This window comes from Haliaeetus leucocephalus, unplaced genomic scaffold, assembly GCF_000737465.1.
Source record: "Haliaeetus leucocephalus isolate CR32 unplaced genomic scaffold, Haliaeetus_leucocephalus-4.0 Scaffold656, whole genome shotgun sequence".
NCBI lineage: Eukaryota > Metazoa > Chordata > Aves > Accipitriformes > Accipitridae > Haliaeetus > Haliaeetus leucocephalus.
In genome coordinates, this window is record NW_010973092.1 from 5,285,894 (window position 1) to 5,303,203 (window position 17,310).

At 41.3% G+C, this 17,310-nt stretch overlaps 2 protein-coding genes across 2 annotated transcripts in view; one reads left to right on the forward strand and one right to left on the reverse strand.

Moving 5' to 3' along the window:
- Positions 1 to 11,087, forward strand: part of PKD2L2 (polycystic kidney disease 2-like 2) — a 29,074-nt gene extending 17,987 nt beyond the window's left edge. The window contains exons 2-14 of the mRNA XM_010579201.1: positions 29 to 133; positions 388 to 521; positions 1,717 to 1,970; positions 2,727 to 2,948; positions 3,558 to 3,786; positions 4,320 to 4,490; positions 5,997 to 6,178; positions 7,244 to 7,364; positions 8,098 to 8,199; positions 9,371 to 9,450; positions 9,543 to 9,612; positions 10,411 to 10,532; positions 10,970 to 11,087. Of these exons, the coding sequence (XP_010577503.1) occupies positions 29 to 133; positions 388 to 521; positions 1,717 to 1,970; positions 2,727 to 2,948; positions 3,558 to 3,786; positions 4,320 to 4,490; positions 5,997 to 6,178; positions 7,244 to 7,364; positions 8,098 to 8,199; positions 9,371 to 9,450; positions 9,543 to 9,612; positions 10,411 to 10,532; positions 10,970 to 11,087 (1,910 nt within the window). The remainder of the gene's footprint in view (positions 1 to 28; positions 134 to 387; positions 522 to 1,716; positions 1,971 to 2,726; positions 2,949 to 3,557; positions 3,787 to 4,319; positions 4,491 to 5,996; positions 6,179 to 7,243; positions 7,365 to 8,097; positions 8,200 to 9,370; positions 9,451 to 9,542; positions 9,613 to 10,410; positions 10,533 to 10,969) is intronic.
- Positions 11,088 to 16,331: 5,244 nt separating this feature from the next.
- FAM13B (family with sequence similarity 13, member B) overlaps positions 16,332 to 17,310 on the reverse strand; it is a 48,414-nt gene continuing 47,435 nt past the window's right edge. Inside the window, exon 7 of the mRNA XM_010579202.1 lies at positions 16,332 to 16,367. Coding sequence (XP_010577504.1) covers positions 16,332 to 16,367 — 36 coding nt within the window. The remainder of the gene's footprint in view (positions 16,368 to 17,310) is intronic.

Below are 17,310 nucleotides of genomic sequence, written 5' to 3' on the forward strand. Positions count from 1 at the left end.
CCCCCCCCGCCGCCATGTTCCCCCCGAGCAGGTGCCGTGAAAGCCCGGGTCAGTTGCAGCAGAGAACTGGAACTGAAAACCACCCTGCGGGAGCTGGTCATCTACATCGTTTTCCTGACAGACCTCAGTATACGTAAGTCATCAAACGACTGAGGCGACTTCCACCGCTTACAAATAATTAGCGTGTAAGCTGTACCGCTGTCTGTATTTACTCCTTCCCACACCTGTCACCCCCCCCCCAACGTGTCACTTCAGTCGAAGTTGCTCCGACTGCCTTTTTCTACCAGCATGATTTAATGACACCTGAAGCGGAGAAGCAAGGTTAGAAGCTGTTGTCATCCTCTTGTGTCAGTCTGCGAGCCTCCCTTCTTTGCCCCTTCTTTCCAGTGACATTTGGCATGGTGAGCACGGACATGTACAACCTCAACAAAGTCATGTCCCATCTCTTCCTGGAGCCCTCCTCCTCTGAGGACGACAGGAGTGGTTTCAGGAGTATTGGGAGCAGAGCTGATTTCTGGAGGGTAAGGCTTTCCTTGCAAAGATGTTTTCTTGGAGAGCAAACAAGGGAAGAAGCTACTAGTGTTAATGTGGGGCGATACAGTCTTGTGGTTCTCCTAAAAGCCGTGTGCTAGATGTCCTTTCAGCCAAATAACTTTTTTTAAATGCATTTGGAGAGATACTTCCGAATGGTCAGTTGAAGAAAACAATAGGCCAGTCAATTGCTGCATCGTATTTTCAATATTAGGTTTGGTCTGGAAAGAGCTTCAATAAAAACAGAAGGATCTTTGGGGTTCGCAGTTCTTTTGACTTTCACGTGTTATAAAAATATATATATTTTTTTGATTTCCACTGGGGCAGCCAGGAAGATGTACCATCTTGCTTCCCCTGGTTTGCTGTTAACGTTACCTCATATTTCAGTAACAGTTGCAAAACGCTTATCTCTGTTTTCACTACTAGGTGGAAGACTTCCCAAAATTACCAGCATTGCCCAGCTGACAGCAGAAGGCAAAGTTTCTCACCCTACTCTTCCTTAAAAATGGAAATGCCTGGTTCTAACAATTCATTTGGAAGAATTGTACTCCCTTTTATCATGGTGTCTGTAATTGCTAGTCCATAAAATAGTGAGCCCTTGCTATACAGTATGCGTGCTGATGTGCTAGAAATGGTTGCAATATATTCTCGGATGGTGCCAGACCATGGGGGCATGTGGTTTTTTACTCAGAATAATGTTCTCCCCAAGTTTAATGCTCTTTATCTGCATCTAAGAAACACCCAGAAAAAGAGGGATTTTTTCCCCGCCTTCAAAAATAAATACTTCCTCATTTAGACTCAGATGACTAAAAACCTAGTCAGAAATATATCCCAAAACATATCTTCAGAGAGTAAGATAACTAACAGATTTTGTGGAAACAACATATAATGTTTGTGTTTAAACATATTTGTTTAGAATTCAGCAGAATTTTTCAGTGAAACCACAAACAGACATATGTTCTAGTCTTTCTCTGATAGAATTGCAAAAGGAATAGAATTGACTCATAGAAAAAAAGATACAAATATATTGTGCTTACAGGACAGCACATAGGTGGGAACTGTTTCTATTCTAGCTTAGACTCTGTAGCTATACGTAACCTGAGAACCCTGTAGAGATTTGTATGCTAAAAAGTGGGGTAACAGTGGTATTTAAATCTTCTTTTGAAACTTTAACCTCACTTACAGTTTGCAGAGGGACCCCTGTTGGATGGACTCTACTGGGAAAAATGGTATAACAACACGACATTAACCCTGCAGAACAACAGCCATATTTACTATGAGAATTTGCTGTTAGGAGTAGCCCAGATTCGCCAGCTGAAAGTACGCAACAACACTTGCTCCATTTACCCATATTTCCATCATTTTTTAGAAGACTGTTACAGTGAATATCGTTATCGAGCTGAAGACAGGTCTGACTTTGGTCTAAGGAACAAATCTGAGTAAGTCATCCTATTTCAGCACAGATATGTTTTTGAAAACCTAACCAAATCCTTAATGCCACTGTTCTTCAGTTTGTAACAACTGTGCATACAATTAGCTGGGATTTTGTCTTGTTTACATTGAGATAAACCATGGATTTATTTTTGTGCCAACATTATAGATGGGAATTTGGCATGGGAAATCTATAGCAGAGAGACGGGAGGAACTGGGAACAGCGAGCCCAGTTCAGCAGAAGCACATGTTAGTGGGCCTATCTCCACTAACATCTCTGGAGAAATGCTCAATTATATGAGGCCTGAATTTAAATCACATGTTTATAAATTGGAATCATGCTAAAATGCTCTGGAAACAGAGCCAAAAAGCCTGCTTCACAGACTTAATTTAGCATGAAAGAATATGTGAACATGCCACGGTAACAATGAACTATGTGAACCAGAGATGTTCCATTTACCTATAAAGATTTTAAGGTAATAAACTGTCTGCCCCTCTTTGGGTGAAATCCAGATTCATAAGCAATTGCTGTTTTGTGAATGCAATGAGTATGGAGCAAATAAAAGAATTGGGAATATCTTAAGGCCATATGTCTCATGCACACTTCATATAAAGAAAAATGGTTTTTAAAGGTCTGGCTTAAATGGTCAGTTGTGAATGCAGAAGAACACAAGAACTAACAAGGATTGTATAAAATAAAAGTTAAAGCTTACTTCAGTCCAGCTTCCGTAAGTTGAGCTGCTTTGTTTTCCCATTTCTGATAGATGGAAATACACCTCAGCCTCCTCATTATCCCCATGGTACTGGGGATCTATGGGCTTGTACAGCAGTGGAGGATATATGTTCACCTTACCTAAATCGAAGCAGGAGAGTGTGGAGAAGTTGGTGTTTCTCAGGCAGAACAGCTGGCTCACTAGAGGAACCAGGGTTGTGTTTATCGACTTCTCAACATACAACGCTAACATAAACCTCTTCTGTATAATCAAGTGAGTTCTTACCTTTACTACATGTGAAATCCAATCTACTGAGGCATGATGCTTCCATAAGGACACAAGGAAAGGCTGGTCACCTCAGGCATATGCAGCCATGTTTGTCAGGTAGCAGCTGGCAAGACAGTAATTCATTAAAAATGCAGAAGTTCAGTTAGTGCAGGGAGCAGACCGAGATGCTTCCTTTCCACTTTTTTTAATAGTTGATGTCTGGTCTGTACAGCTGGTCGCTGCTATCAGTTGGAATAAATTTCATAGCCTTTTGCAGAGTCAAAGACTGGACTGTTAGTCCTGTTGTCAGCTAGTGGAAGGAAAAGACTCAGGGTAGGGTGAATGCTTGCTCTTCTGAAATACAGTTTCTTTAAAGACTTTTAACCAACCACCATAGCTTGGGTATCCCAAGAGCTTCTTGTTTTCCCCTCAACCTTCCCTACCGTGTAAGTCCCTCTTTTCATGGGGGACTAAACATAACGCTTATGAGAAGATCTTACAGATATAGGAGTTCCAATAAGGTATTATTAATGTAGTAACAATTAGTATTAGAAAATTAAGGGCTGAGATGTTTTAAAGGGATGGTAACTAACACCAGTCCTCAATTTTTTTCAGGTTGGTGGTAGAGTTCCCTGCTACTGGGGGTGCTGTCACCTCCTCACATATCTACTCTGTGAAGCTCCTCAGATATGTCACATATTATGATTACTTCCTGGCTTCTTGCGAAATCACCTTTTGCCTCTTTATCGTTACATTCATAATCCAGGAAGCTATAAAAATAGTAAAGCTGAAAAAGGAATATTTCAGAAGTGCCTGGAACTGGCTAGATTTGCTGCTGCTGGTGGTGAGCTACCCCTTGACTTTCACATCTGTGCTTGCCAGCCTAGGCTGGCACTAGATAGACAGCCAACAAGCCAGAACAGCCCAAATCTGTGTCTGGTTAGAGTCAGTCACCCACTGCTCTACACTGAAGAGGCCACGTGGGCCACCATGGTTCAGCACACTTGAACTCTTTCCTAGCCTTGCTGTCAGCTTGCTGTGGCTCCATGTCCTTTCTACTCATTATCCACCTTGTTTGTTTTAGCCTTAATCTTTGCAGAGCAGGGAAGCACTAGCGCATAACAGAGCTAACACAGTAAAATTAGAATGTATGCAGCATGTTACGTAGCACAAGCCCAGAATTATCACCGTACAATTACAAATTATTTGGCTGATAAAGTCTCATATATACAATTTACGACAAAAAAACCCCTCAGGTTCTTCAAATCTAACCAAGGGCCTTTTGAAATCAGTGCAGTCTTTCTTGTGCAAAGTGACAAGTCTGAAGAGAGGGAGTGTAGCAGGACTTCGGTTTCACTGGCTTCTGCTTTCTTTCAGGTATCCATCCTTGCCATTGCCTTCAACATCTACTGCACCGTAGAAGTGTCCCTGCTAATGGAAGAATTGCTGTCTGATGCCCATGTATATCCAGACTTCTATTTCCTTGCATTCTGGCAAGTCCTTTACAACAACATGATTGCTGTCAACATCTTCTTTGCTTGGATAAAGGTATTGGTTCTTACTCTCTTTTTTTTGCACTTGAGAATCATAGTGTTTCTAAGCATAGCATAAATGTTCACTTCTACATTTTCATGGGTGAATTGCAAAGGTAGGGCTAAAAGGGAGAATTTTGTTTATAAGATTCCACAGGAGTTTAAAATTACCTCCTTCTCATAAACATGGCTCACACAAATTCCAAGCCCATCTAAAAAAAAATTTTGCATGTGGGCAGCTGTCTGCATTGGAGCAGCTGAGAAATTACCATGGCCAAACAGCCACCTCACACTCAGTCTTTTCCTAGACCCCATACTGTCCTGGTCACAGCCTGACCTATAAAGATGGCACGGCTGCAATAGGTGAAGCTATTCATAGCTTTTGTAGCCAAAAGCTATGAAAACAGTAGCTACTTTTTAACTGCAGAGGAAGGCAAAATGTGTCTGAACTTGATTCAGAAGGGGCTTTGTGCCAGGACACCTTTAATTTCATTCTTACTTGCAAATAGATTTGCTGATCTCTGGGACAGAGTAGTAAACGTCTCTAAGATTAGGGCCTACTTTTGTTCCTAACCAGGTGCTCTGGGGCCAAACCAGTCCAGCATGTTTGCATGCCACTGCCCCTAATCTACTAGACCCTGCTGGCCCTGACTGGGGTCTGCACCCAGCAGACATCAGTGACTTTGGTTTGGGTGGGCTCAGTGTTCCCAGTGACTGGATGAAACTTCCCAAAACTTTGCCTGATCCCAGGCTGCTTACAGGCCCTCTCTCCCCTAAGGTATTTGTGAAACGCCTAGCACAAAGCAGCTGCGAAACAGGCAGGGCAGGTGCTCGTGTCTGCCAGAAGAGATCACACTTTACAGCCATACCCCAAGTACCTGAACATAAGATATCATGAAAGGTCACATCCTTTTAAAATAAACAGGCTTTTGGCCTTCCTTCACCTCCCAGGCTGAGGCTGCAGGAAGAAGCTGTTTGGGAGCACTGGCTGTTGACCAGTTCTGTGGACAGTCTTCCTCATTACATCCATTCTGTACCCCAGCTACACATTCCCCCTGCATCATCCTCCTCCCCTCAGACTGATGACTATTAATTTAGTAGTACAACTGTGTTCATAATTAATGACTGTGATTGAACAAGGCTTCTGTTCAAGCCTTGTTTCAGACCCAAAGTAAGAGAGCTCCTTACCAACTCAGCCCGTTGGGGAATCCTCAGATACAGGAGAGTGTTACGGTTTGCAACCTCCTTGACCAGGGGTCCGTATCTGCTAGAGCTGATTACACATACCAGTACCCAGCAAAGACCTGTCTATACACTATTAGCTTTAGAACATAAGCATATTTGCCCTGCAGAACACTCATCTCCACAAACACACCCAATCCTAGTTCTTACAGATACATAACATGCAACTAGGTGTGACTTAATCTGTAAATTATGATTACAGATAACATTCTAGAAATTCTTTTAAGAAGTTGCAATGTATTTTGATCCCCCAATAACAATATGTTCTGTTCTCTTGCAGATACTTAAATACGTAAGCTTTAACAAAACAATGACGCAGCTATCCTCCACTTTATCTCGCTGTGCCAAAGACATCATTGGATTTGCCATCATGTTCTTCATCATTTTCTTTGCCTATGCCCAGTTAGGCTATCTGGTCTTCGGGTCACAGGTTGAAGAGTTTTCCACTTTCCAAAACTGCATGTATGCTACTTTCTAAACTTTTTGATACAAAACGCCCAGTTGGTGCAGGTGCAAACCAGTTTCTGCTAAGCAGAACTTAAAGAGTACAGGTCTCTAACACTTACAGTTATTTCATAGAGTAAACCCAATTTTGTTGGCCCTACAATCTGTTTCCCAAAGCCGTTGTGTGTTCAAGACAGACCACATGTAAATTAAATGGGTCAGGGAAGCATAAGAAGGGGAAGCTCCGGAGCAGTTCACCAAGTGCAGCTATTAGTCCCCACAGCTCTCAGCACTGCTTTGCCACATGTAACCAGGCTCCTGGGCAATCAGGCAGGCCTGGCAGCAGGCTGCTACTCTTTTGCCTCTTTCAAAAGCAACAATGTGAAACTGGAATATGCGATACAGTCCCCAGCATGAAAACCACAGAACTGCTTGAGAGACCCAAGTGGCTCAGAGCACAAGCTGGGCATGTTTGCGAACAGGAATTATTGCTCTTTTAAGAAAACATCCAGCTGGATAGCCAAGAGTCCCCACATCCCATCTGCTGACTGTTACTTTCTTCCGCAGATTTTTTCCAGCCACTTACTGTAGCAACATCATGACATCAATTCCAGATGCCAGCTGGAACTGGTTCTGATGGTCCTCACACCTTGTAGTATTTATTTGTCTCAGCTAGGAATGAAATCCCCTATAGGGGGACAGAGGGACCTATACTGTTACCTTCTGTACCAACAGAAGATAAGGGATCATGAAGCTAGAACAGAAGGGAAATAATTAAAAAAACAAAAAAAGCCAAAAAACCTCAGGTGATTTATCCAAAATTGAAGTATTTTCTCATACAAACCATTTAAAAATTCCTTTGTATTTTCAAATTCTCAAATATATGCTAAATGCCTAATTTACTGTTGCGGTATTTTCCTGGCTTGCCTTTTGATTTCAGTGACTAAGGCAATGGTGAATCAGTCTCAATTGTATCTATTGCTTTCTATGGCCTTTTTTTTTTTTTTTTTTTTTAAATAATGCTTACAATACTTTTCTTTAGGAAAAGCCAGTCAGCCTCATTCTGGTATTTTTTACTCCTAGCTTTACACAGTTTCGTATTGTGCTGGGAGATTTTAATTTTGAGACCATAGAAGCAACAAACAGAATCCTTGGACCTATTTACTTCATCACATTTGTATTCTTTGTGTTCTTCGTGTTGCTGGTAGGTATAATCTTAAAAATACTTATCCTTTTGCATAAGCAGTAGAGAAGAACTGTTGTATAGTGCTCTGAGACAGTGTTTTTCACCCCAATGTGACACTGGGCTTGCCCTGGCTGCCCCTCAGTACACCTGGCAGAGAGACAGTCTGAACTCTTTTGCAGGAGTCCCCAGCAGGCAAGGCATTTTGCAGCTCTCCCTTCCTCCAAACAGCCACAAAAGGGGCTTTTGCACCACAAAATGAGCATGTTGCACCTTTCAGCGTACTGCACCACCCTTTTCTTGAGATTTTAGTTTCTGAAAACTTAATTGGGTACTCTTGAAAACTGCATAATGTCAGCCTTGTCAGGTAGGAAGGTTAAAGAGAGACTGATGGGATTGTGTAGGTGCAGGTTTGTTTTATCAGTTAGACCGATGTTTTCATTAATTACTTCAGATTGAAATACCATCTGAAAAAGCTATATGTATATGACAGGAAATTTGTTACCTCCAAGGAACTGGGCCTTTAGCTGATACTGCAGATGGGAAATAAGTGATTTGTCTCCCAAAAATATTCCCTCAGACCCTAAGATTATCAGATAATTTAACTGCATTAGGAGCACATCTGCACCCAGCAAAGCTCTTCAGTTCCATTAGTTACATGCTCTAGCATGGAACAGCCCCCAAAACAACAGCCCTAACATAATACAAATGCAATTTCCAGAAACAAGTATCTAACTGCATCCTTCCTGTGCAGAACATGTTTTTGGCTATTATAAATGATACCTATTCAGAAGTCAAAGCAGACTTTGAAGTGATACCCAGTCAAGAACTTCAGATCAGAGACCTCTTTAGACAGGTAAGTAAACACTTCTGTAACTATCTCATTTAATTCAAGATAAGAGGAGGAATTCTGAGCTACATCCCTAGCAAAGAGCCTTAAACAGCTGGGCCATAACCACTTAAGAACACCCAATATTTTATTTTTCACTTTAAGTAAACATTTGACAGATACAGAGACATCCTTCCATCAGACCCACAGGAGCTAATAGTAACAGTAGCATATGACTTAGGGTACAAGGAGCCTACCTTTCCTTCACCCTTGTAAAAACTATTTAAGACTAGCCTGGTTTGTGATACATGCTGTCATCAGCTTGCTTCAGAGCTTACTGTTGCTGCTCTTCCAAACTGAGAAACTAAAGATATTCTCTGCATGGAAAGACAAGTAGAAATAGGTACCTTTAAAACTCCACAGAGTTCAGACTGGTTTTATGTGCCAGAAATGAGTACAAAAGGGGAACAAATCTTTCCTTAACTTTTCAGTTCAACTTGAAATTATGACCTCCTCTTTTCCTGCCAAATGCATACACTGAAGCCAAAGAGATTGCCTGCAGTTCTGTTGCTGGGACAAGTCAGTACCTCCGCCTAGACACCTGACTTTAACTGGGGAATACAGCATCACTAGCAAGATAAATAAGATTGAGATAGGTGTGGGATGAGAGATCTGCACATTCAGACTGTGTTTCTCCAAGTCGGCCTACACTGACCATGCTGCAGAGGAGGGCTGGCAGCTGTATCTACCTGAAATTTTCCTGCAGGATTTTATGAATGGCATAGACACAAGTTACATTGCTCCCGCAAAGCCTAGCTTTCATTAAGAAAAAGGAAGGGGGAGTCCCTCACCAGGATGCAGCTAGTCTGGTCAGCAACAGCACAGCTTAGATTCCTCCCCCCCAAGCTTATTCTCCTATTTATCTGGGACTACAGTAAGGTAAATGAATATGCCTAAAACCAGAAACTCTTACTGGATTTGGTTGGCTATTACCTTCAGGGATTTCATGACAAATTTGAGATATAGCAGGGTAAGTTCTCTGAGCTAAGGGAACCAAGAGAGAGACTGGTGGGATTTCTGTTTAATTGCCAAGGCATTACGCTGACAGTTTGTTCTTTGAGTTCAAGTCCTTGTGCAAAAGTGTCTGTGGTTAAACGCAAGCCATTTAACACACCTCACTTTCCCTGTCTATGTTCAGAGTTGCAATAAGGCCCTTGTCAAGCTCAGGCTTAAGAAACCAGAGATGGATACAAATCCAGCAGACGAGAGCTTGGAAAGGTAGGATCTCAGCATTTGCTGCTACCCCCTGCACCGAGCACAGACCTATTCTCACAGGACTTCTATCTCTTCTCATTTGTGTGAATGACAAGCAAGGAATTTTCAGCCACTAAAAGAAAGGATATTTCTAAGCTTTCGAACAGAGACAGTGCTAATGAAAAGGTAGGCTTTATTCTTTCCTATATTCTTGGAAACCGGTGATAATATTTCAGAAGTTGAATAATACAAAGAGAGTCACAGTTGTCCCCACTATTACTTACAAAAGCTATTTCTCCACAGGATACTATTAAGATCATAGGAATAGCAAAAGCTAGACCTATAAATAGAGAAAAATCACTAATTATGCCCAAAACTTTAAATGAAAGCTTGTTCAGGCAAGGTCATACACTACAATAGCAGAGCTGGCAGTAGGGTGAGATCAGGGTGTCTCAGCAATGGTATAAAGTTGTGAGCTGGGCATTTGCCCAAATGTTAAACAGAAACAGATGTATGGAAAACAAACAAGTTTTACAGCAATCTGCTGGGTCACAGGCTGCATCTACAGCAAGAAGAAAGATTACTGCAGCTTCCTTTTGCTTTACAAAAAGAAGGTTTCCAGCAGTCTTTGGTAGTTCTGTATCTGGGGTAAGCCTGTGCAAGTGTTTCTAAAACTTTTTTTTTTTTTTTTTAAAAATCACTTCAAGAGAGGGAAAAGCCCCTTGGCTAGCTGTAAACACTACACACAACACTTGCAATCTCTCTCAACTCTGAAAAGAAATGTGTATTCCTCTATCCTGTCTTTCTGGAAGGGCCAGAAGGAAAATCTACTTTCAGATGGAGAACATTTTCTCCCCAAAGCTGCATATATCTTTTCCTGCATGCATGCCCCCTCCCTGCTCCAGCAATTGTGTTAGAGATGTCCCAGTGAGCCATGCCGGCTTTGTCTTTTTTTTTTTTTTTTATTGCTCTGGTGTTGAATAGAGCCATCTGAAGTTATCAGAGGTACAGAGTGGGAGAGAAAAACTTTGTCAGAAGTATCCATCTACTGAGGACACAGAGGCAGTCACAGCTCAGAGCTACGTCTCCACTGCAGAATTTCAGCAGTAAGTGTGTGTGAGTCTGTTCTTGCAGTCGTATTCCCATTCCCAGGCAGCTGCAGCCCTCACGGAGCAACAACCTGAGAGACTGAAGACCAACACAAAGCCAGTGATTTTAAGGTATTTTAAGTGCTTTTATGCTGGCTAACAACAACTGCCCTCAGGGGGAAAAAGGAAACAAAAGAATTTAGTAGAGTAGCTTGTAAGGACATTAGTCAAGAATGAGGTGGGACAAGAATTTAAAATATTGTCACTCTTCCAGAACACTTTCTTGTGGCTGCCCAGGGAAGGGGACAGAGACTGTAAGACCTTGTGCTTGTGAAGTGGTATTTCAGGACTTAGACCCTCCGCAGCTGACACAAGTGAGCAGAGAGGAAGGTTGCAAATGCAAGTTTAAGGGCAGCGCCATCTCAAGGATATGTGGCTGTATTTGTGTGTTCTAGGCTCCTCAGGTATACAGCCGAGTTGGGGAAGGAATTAAATAATACTAATGCAAAACTCAGGAGAATTATGAAAAGCATGCAGCAACTGAAGGACACTTCAGGCAAGACAGCACAGTGAAATGCATGGGCTCTGGTAACAGAGATGGCCTGACTCTACACACAGCTTAAATCCAAAGTCCTGTCCCCATCCCCCCCCCTTTATTTTTTTTCTATTTCTGGATAAGAGAAGCAGGAATGTTAATAAAGGTATATACCATTGTTGCTTCTGGGTCTTTTCTCTGAGAGTTGCAGGTGCTTCTTTAACTCTGAGAAGAAACGACCAGCCTTGCTAGAGTTCTGGGTAGGCATCTCTACAAATGCCTGAATGACGACATTTATTCCTCTACCTTGTTTTGGGGCTGCTGTGAGACACAGATGTGTAACCGAGAGCAGATCACGAGCAATGGCAGCATCCTGGGCCTGCTCCATACCCTTCTCTCGATCTGTGGCCCGACGGAGCCCAGCGCAACCCTCCGTCACCGAGCTCAGTCCAGCACACAGGTCATTAGCCCTCCCTTCCCCTTTCTTTTGCTAGCGCATCTGCTGCCAACGTTAACGCTTATTTCTCAACAATTCTTGTTCCAGGCACCTGTTGCTTCCAAAAGAGGTTACTGTTGCCTTCAGAGGAGGGGAAAAAAAAATAATTCTTCTTTCAGGAAAAAAACATAATAAATCTTTTACGTCGATCAGGCCTTGGCAGCTGGGACCACTAAGGGGCGCTCTGCCGCCCCCCTGCACCAGCCTGCCTTTTCAGAACACCCTTTTCATTCCGAAATCCGTGTAACCGCCTCTCTCCAAGGCAACAGGTAACGTTGGGGCCAGAACCTAATCTACCCCTATGTGGTCATTAGTATTTGCTCACTGCTGGGACTCAGCCACCAGGAAGAAATAAATCGCATGTCCGAATGCCATCTGAACATGCCATGAGGAAACGGGGGGCTGCAACAGCCTGCCTGCACCATGCAGTCCCTGCTGCTGCACATCTCAGCTTGTGCATGACGCACAACCCCCAGCCTCCAAAGTATCCCGAATCTTACATAAATCCCACAAGGATTTATAACATTATAAAGCCTTATGCCCCGCAGAGCACTATCAAGCTACTACACGGTCTCTGGTCTCTCTGCATCTAATGACAGCGCGGAGGAGCTGTGTCATGGAGAAGGGAGCACTCACGCATTTGAAGGGACCCAGAGATCCCTTCAGCCCAGTAGCACCATGTAGCCAGGCTCTGGTTTGCCTATCAGGGTTCACAGATTTTGTACTTTAAGCTCCTGGCCAAGCCAAGACATTCTCTCTCTTCTAAGAGGGACCAGTTTAAAATAAAAATGGACCTCTTCACTTCCCAAGGGTTTTTGTTGTTACGCAGTATCCCAGGACACTCGTCCCAGAAAACATAGGTCACTGATGATCTGTTTATCTTGATTACTCAGTAGCCTGGCATGCAGGAAAGCAGATGTATTGCACCTTTGGCATCTCCAACCTTTCCTCCTCCTGTCAACCCCTCTCGTACAAGGAAGTCTCGAAACCTTTAGACACAGTTACTTACCCAGAACTTCATGCAAGAGCTTTCAAGCACTCCTCAACCTTGCTCTACTCCTCTGGGGCACCGGAAACCCTCTTTATAGCCCACCTCACTTTTCCCAGCAAGCTCCTTGCCTTGCAGTAACATAATGGCTCAAGCAAACCTGTTTAAAGAGGTAAAGCTTGGAATACTACAGATTTGCATTGTCTCAGAACTGGTTCTTCCACAAGGAAGATCTGTCCCAGTATCACTGAGCTTTTTGCACCTTCCAAAAATACCTGCTTCTCCTCTGTTTTGGCTAATGGTGTTCAACACAGGGTTATTTTCCTTCATTAAAATCTTCTTAGTTCATCGCTTTGTTGCACATTGATTTTAAACAGTTCCCACTAAACCACAATTTAAGGGATTTTTGTCTTCTCATCAGCATTTTCATCAGAGCAAGCTTCACTGAATAAATAACACTAAGGAAAAATGGGGGGTTGTAAAACAGATCTGTAGCACCCTTGTTCATTCTTCAAACCAATGTCCTAAGAATTTGTGCTTTCTTTCCCTCCCCATCTTCAGAGGAAAGCCATGTGATCAGAGGGAAGGTTATTCTGGCCCACTCTAAAGAACATACGGAAGGCTGCCTTCTGCCCCCTCTCCCTCACTTGCTCCCTCAACTTCCTAGTTGCTTTTCTTCTTCCCATTTACCTGCACTGCCACACATCCACAGAGTCTTGACCTCCAGTTCTTCTGTCCCCTGCCAGGCCTTAAGCTGAAGAAAGGTGCATTTACACAAAACACAACAGAAGAGTCAGTTTGAAAGACCTCAGTCACTTTTCATACAAATTTACATCAATATACTATGAAAAAATAATCTTTTTGGTCCAGAGGAAAAGCATCCTCTTGTGTTTACAAGTGTGTGCAATAACAGTGTTTTCTGGACACAAACACAGCAAGCAGTAACTGCTGGGATACCAATTTTAAGGCTGAGATCATTATGGGTATAGAGACATGACCAAATGCTGCTCATCAGCTGAAGGTGTATTCATTGGCCGCGAATTAATTAGCCCAGTAATGGCTGAATCATCTCTCTGCCCCATCTACTCCCAAAATTGCTACTGTTGGAGCAGGAATGATTGAGACTCACAGTTTGCTACAGCGTCATCACACAGCAGGCTGGCACCCCAGCAGGAACTGAAGCCCACATCGCACCATAAGCCAAGCTGTCAGTTCAGGAACAGATTTGGTCACTTTCCTGCTGTCTCTGCTGAGAGGCACATTCTAAACAGGTAAAATAAGGCTTAAACTGCTGCAGCTTCATCAAGGGCTGTCTGGGCACCTGAGCCATCACCAGTGCACGTGGCTCTGCTGGCAGGCTGTGGGACTCGGACCTGCCTCAGCAACACCCTGAAACTACAAATACGTGCAGGAACAGCGAAGGACTCGGCACTTGTTTTTAAAAGATGGCAGTGGAGGAGAAAGCATGATGAGAAACAAAGATATATGACAATAAAGGTTAAGGTACTTTTATTATAAAAGTCTATACAATGAGCACCAGACATAGCAATGCAATTATATCTGGTTTAGTTATATATATTCCATATCTATATATCCATATAGATATATAGGTTTTGCTTTTACCAAAGTAAAACTGTTATATCACAAAATGCCTAGTTCTACCATTTATTTATTGCTCAACAAGGATGGCACAAAACACACTCAGCATAACTGTTGCCATGCTTATCTACTATACTGAATAAACAGCCAAACACTGCATAACAAACACAAAGCAGCTGTTAATTCTGAATTGGAACCAGTCTGATCACTCATTCACTTATAAAAATATTGGAATCATATAGATTTAAGCATTATAAAGGAGGAATATATTATTTAAAACATTTAAATAGTGCATATTGACATTTTGCATGTGGTATATAAAACACAAACATTCATGTACAACACTATACAGTACACATTAGTTTCAATGTTTGGATACACCCGTGTCTGCAGACTGATAGAAAAGTAACTGAAGTGTACATTGCACAATGGAACTGAATAAAATTGATAAATGGTCTCAAGACTAGCTTAACCTCGTAATTCTCTCAGGTCCCACATCATTTTGCAGTTAAAAAAAAAAAGGCATACCACCAGTGCTCAATAGTTTTAGTGCTTTTTTTTTCTGAATTCCAAAATTACATGCCTACAAGCAGAGTAAAACAAAAGAAGTATTCTACAGTACACAGATGAAATCTGAGCACTAAAAATCCTACTTTCAACCTATTTCATATGCTTCATAACAGAACAGCAAGTCTATGAGGTTACATGCGAGCCATTTCTTATGTTGTGAGAAAGTTCATTTTTGGTCTTTCATAAAGCAGTGTGAATAATAGCTATGTTGACATTAGCCAGTCATAAAAACATGCAGTGAGAGTAGGTGCATGCAAAACATGGCCACAATCAAACTGATACATTGAAGAAAAAAAAAAAATTGAGAAAGCACCAGTTAAAATTAACACTTAGATTTTGCCAGATCAAAAACAGCTGCTGATGGCTGTTGCAGAGCATAAAGCTAGTAGCTAAATCATCATTCAGCACAGCAGATGTGATACTCAAAACATTATTTAGTTTCAACTCTGAAGCTAAATCATGCAAGGCCCATAAACTGTTTTGCTTACATCATAAGGGTTAGATAACTTATTTTTATTCTCCAACTGTAAAACAAAATTGTGATAAACAGCAGTAATTTTTTCACTCAAAACCGACAGTTCACCCTGTGGTGCGCATTAACTACACTGATTTTAGCCCTTGATACCATACTTATTTCAGGTACAGTGGAATTTTAACTGTCCTAAGCCAGCTCTTTTCTGCTGGAGCTATGCAAGTCTGAGTGCCATCAGATTTCCCATACACTGAAATGTTCATTATGTTCCTCAAATCTTCTGAAAGTGGAGATGCAGTATCCAATTCAGACAACACACTATGTCACCGCTAGTTGATAAACAATAACCAATAAAATGATAAAATGAACAACAGTAACATAAGTCCTGTAGGCAGCATGTGATATAACTTTTCAGTTTTCCAAGTTTTAAAAGACACTAAGCAAGGTCACTTTCTGGTTTGTCCACTGTCATCATTATCAAGGAGGAAACGTGACCACTAATGAGCAAAATCCATAGATGTTAATTATTACTGTGTTATAGGTGCAATTTAGAATACCAAAAATTAAAGTTGTTCCACAGCAGTCCTTTGAAAGGAATTTCAGTCTGTTTTTTAAATGTTCCAGGAAAAAGAGCTGTATGTTTAATTTGCTGACTTTTTTTCCCCCATAATAAAAAATAGGCAAGAGGAGTAGTTCAGTGTAGCATTACGGTATTAATAATTTCTTCGATAACGCAAAAAGTTGGTAATAACAAAAGTCTCAAAAGTTCTTGTATGCTAAAGAAAAAAAAAGCTATGGTTGTTTTGGAACAAGATGGATGCATCTGTAACACAAAACTTTGATGGAAACTGTGTTTGCTAAAGTTGGATAGAGCAGTCTCGAACTTAGAAATCTTACTTGCTCTCTAGCCAGGACCTACTTACCCTTCAAACATGTTATAGTGGCACCACAATAAAGTGCACAAACTGGATTCTTTCAACAGTGCATGACAAATGAACACAAGCACCCATTAAGTACAGTGGTACTATACGGAAACATCATGTTATTCAATGCGTTGGAGGAATACAATTTAAATTGATTTTGAAGAATCTTGTTTGCTGATAAGGACTTCTAACAGCCTAAGTTTGGCTTTAATTTTCTTGTACTCCCTGTACTCATCAAGCATTGGGACCCGATCTTCTTTCTGTACATTCCTGTAAAAAGAAGCACACCAAAGTTTCAAGAAAATCCTCCATACTGCAGCAAGCCAAATACAAAAGCAGCTATGTGCAGTTATCTTAGGGCAAATAAAAACACTTTTGGAAGCTTGTTCACCAATAATAGACATGTTGTATTTTAGTTCGTTGTAGTTAAAATTTTCATCACCTAAAAAATTGAATAGAAAACCCAGCAGCATTTATTCAGCACAACTGTTGCAGCGTTGTTTATAAATAGTTCTCTTAAGTTCTCCTGGAAATTTTATTAATAGGATATGAAGAGTTTCATTTCAGATCCTGTGTATACATTACAGAAAAATACAAATAAATTTAAGTCGATCTACAATTTCACTGTATGTAGACTGACCCACAAATTGATATCAGAGAATTATTCTTATTTAAGACTGAACTATAATAAATTAATGTGTCACTATTAATGTGACTTATTTTTAAATCAACTCTTCATTATTAACCTCATTATTTGCCATTAAAATCAAAAGGCGTTACATCCCAAATTCAGTAAATGCATGATGAAGCCATGTTAGTGGAATTTCTGTGACCAATGGTCCTGGAGTTAATAGTTAAGGAGAAATACAGTAGAAAGTATAGTTAAGTGAGAATATCTGCCAGTCAAGAAAGTGACTGACCTCTTACAAGTGTTGTTAGTTTTGTTCATGAGGTGATACACCTTGAAAAACCTCCTATTACACACAACAGGCAGCAGTTCAATCTAATTTCTAACAACATATATTCAAATAAGAAACCTAAAAGAACTAAACAATACAGAGAAGAATAAAAATTATATAACCCCTTACTGGTAAAGCAAATATCCACTGTAAGGACTGACCTACTGGAAAAAAAGGACAAATATGCAAACTTCCCTGCCCTATGTTAAAAACAGAGCGATAATCTGAGGCGGGGGGGGGGGGTGGGGGGGGTG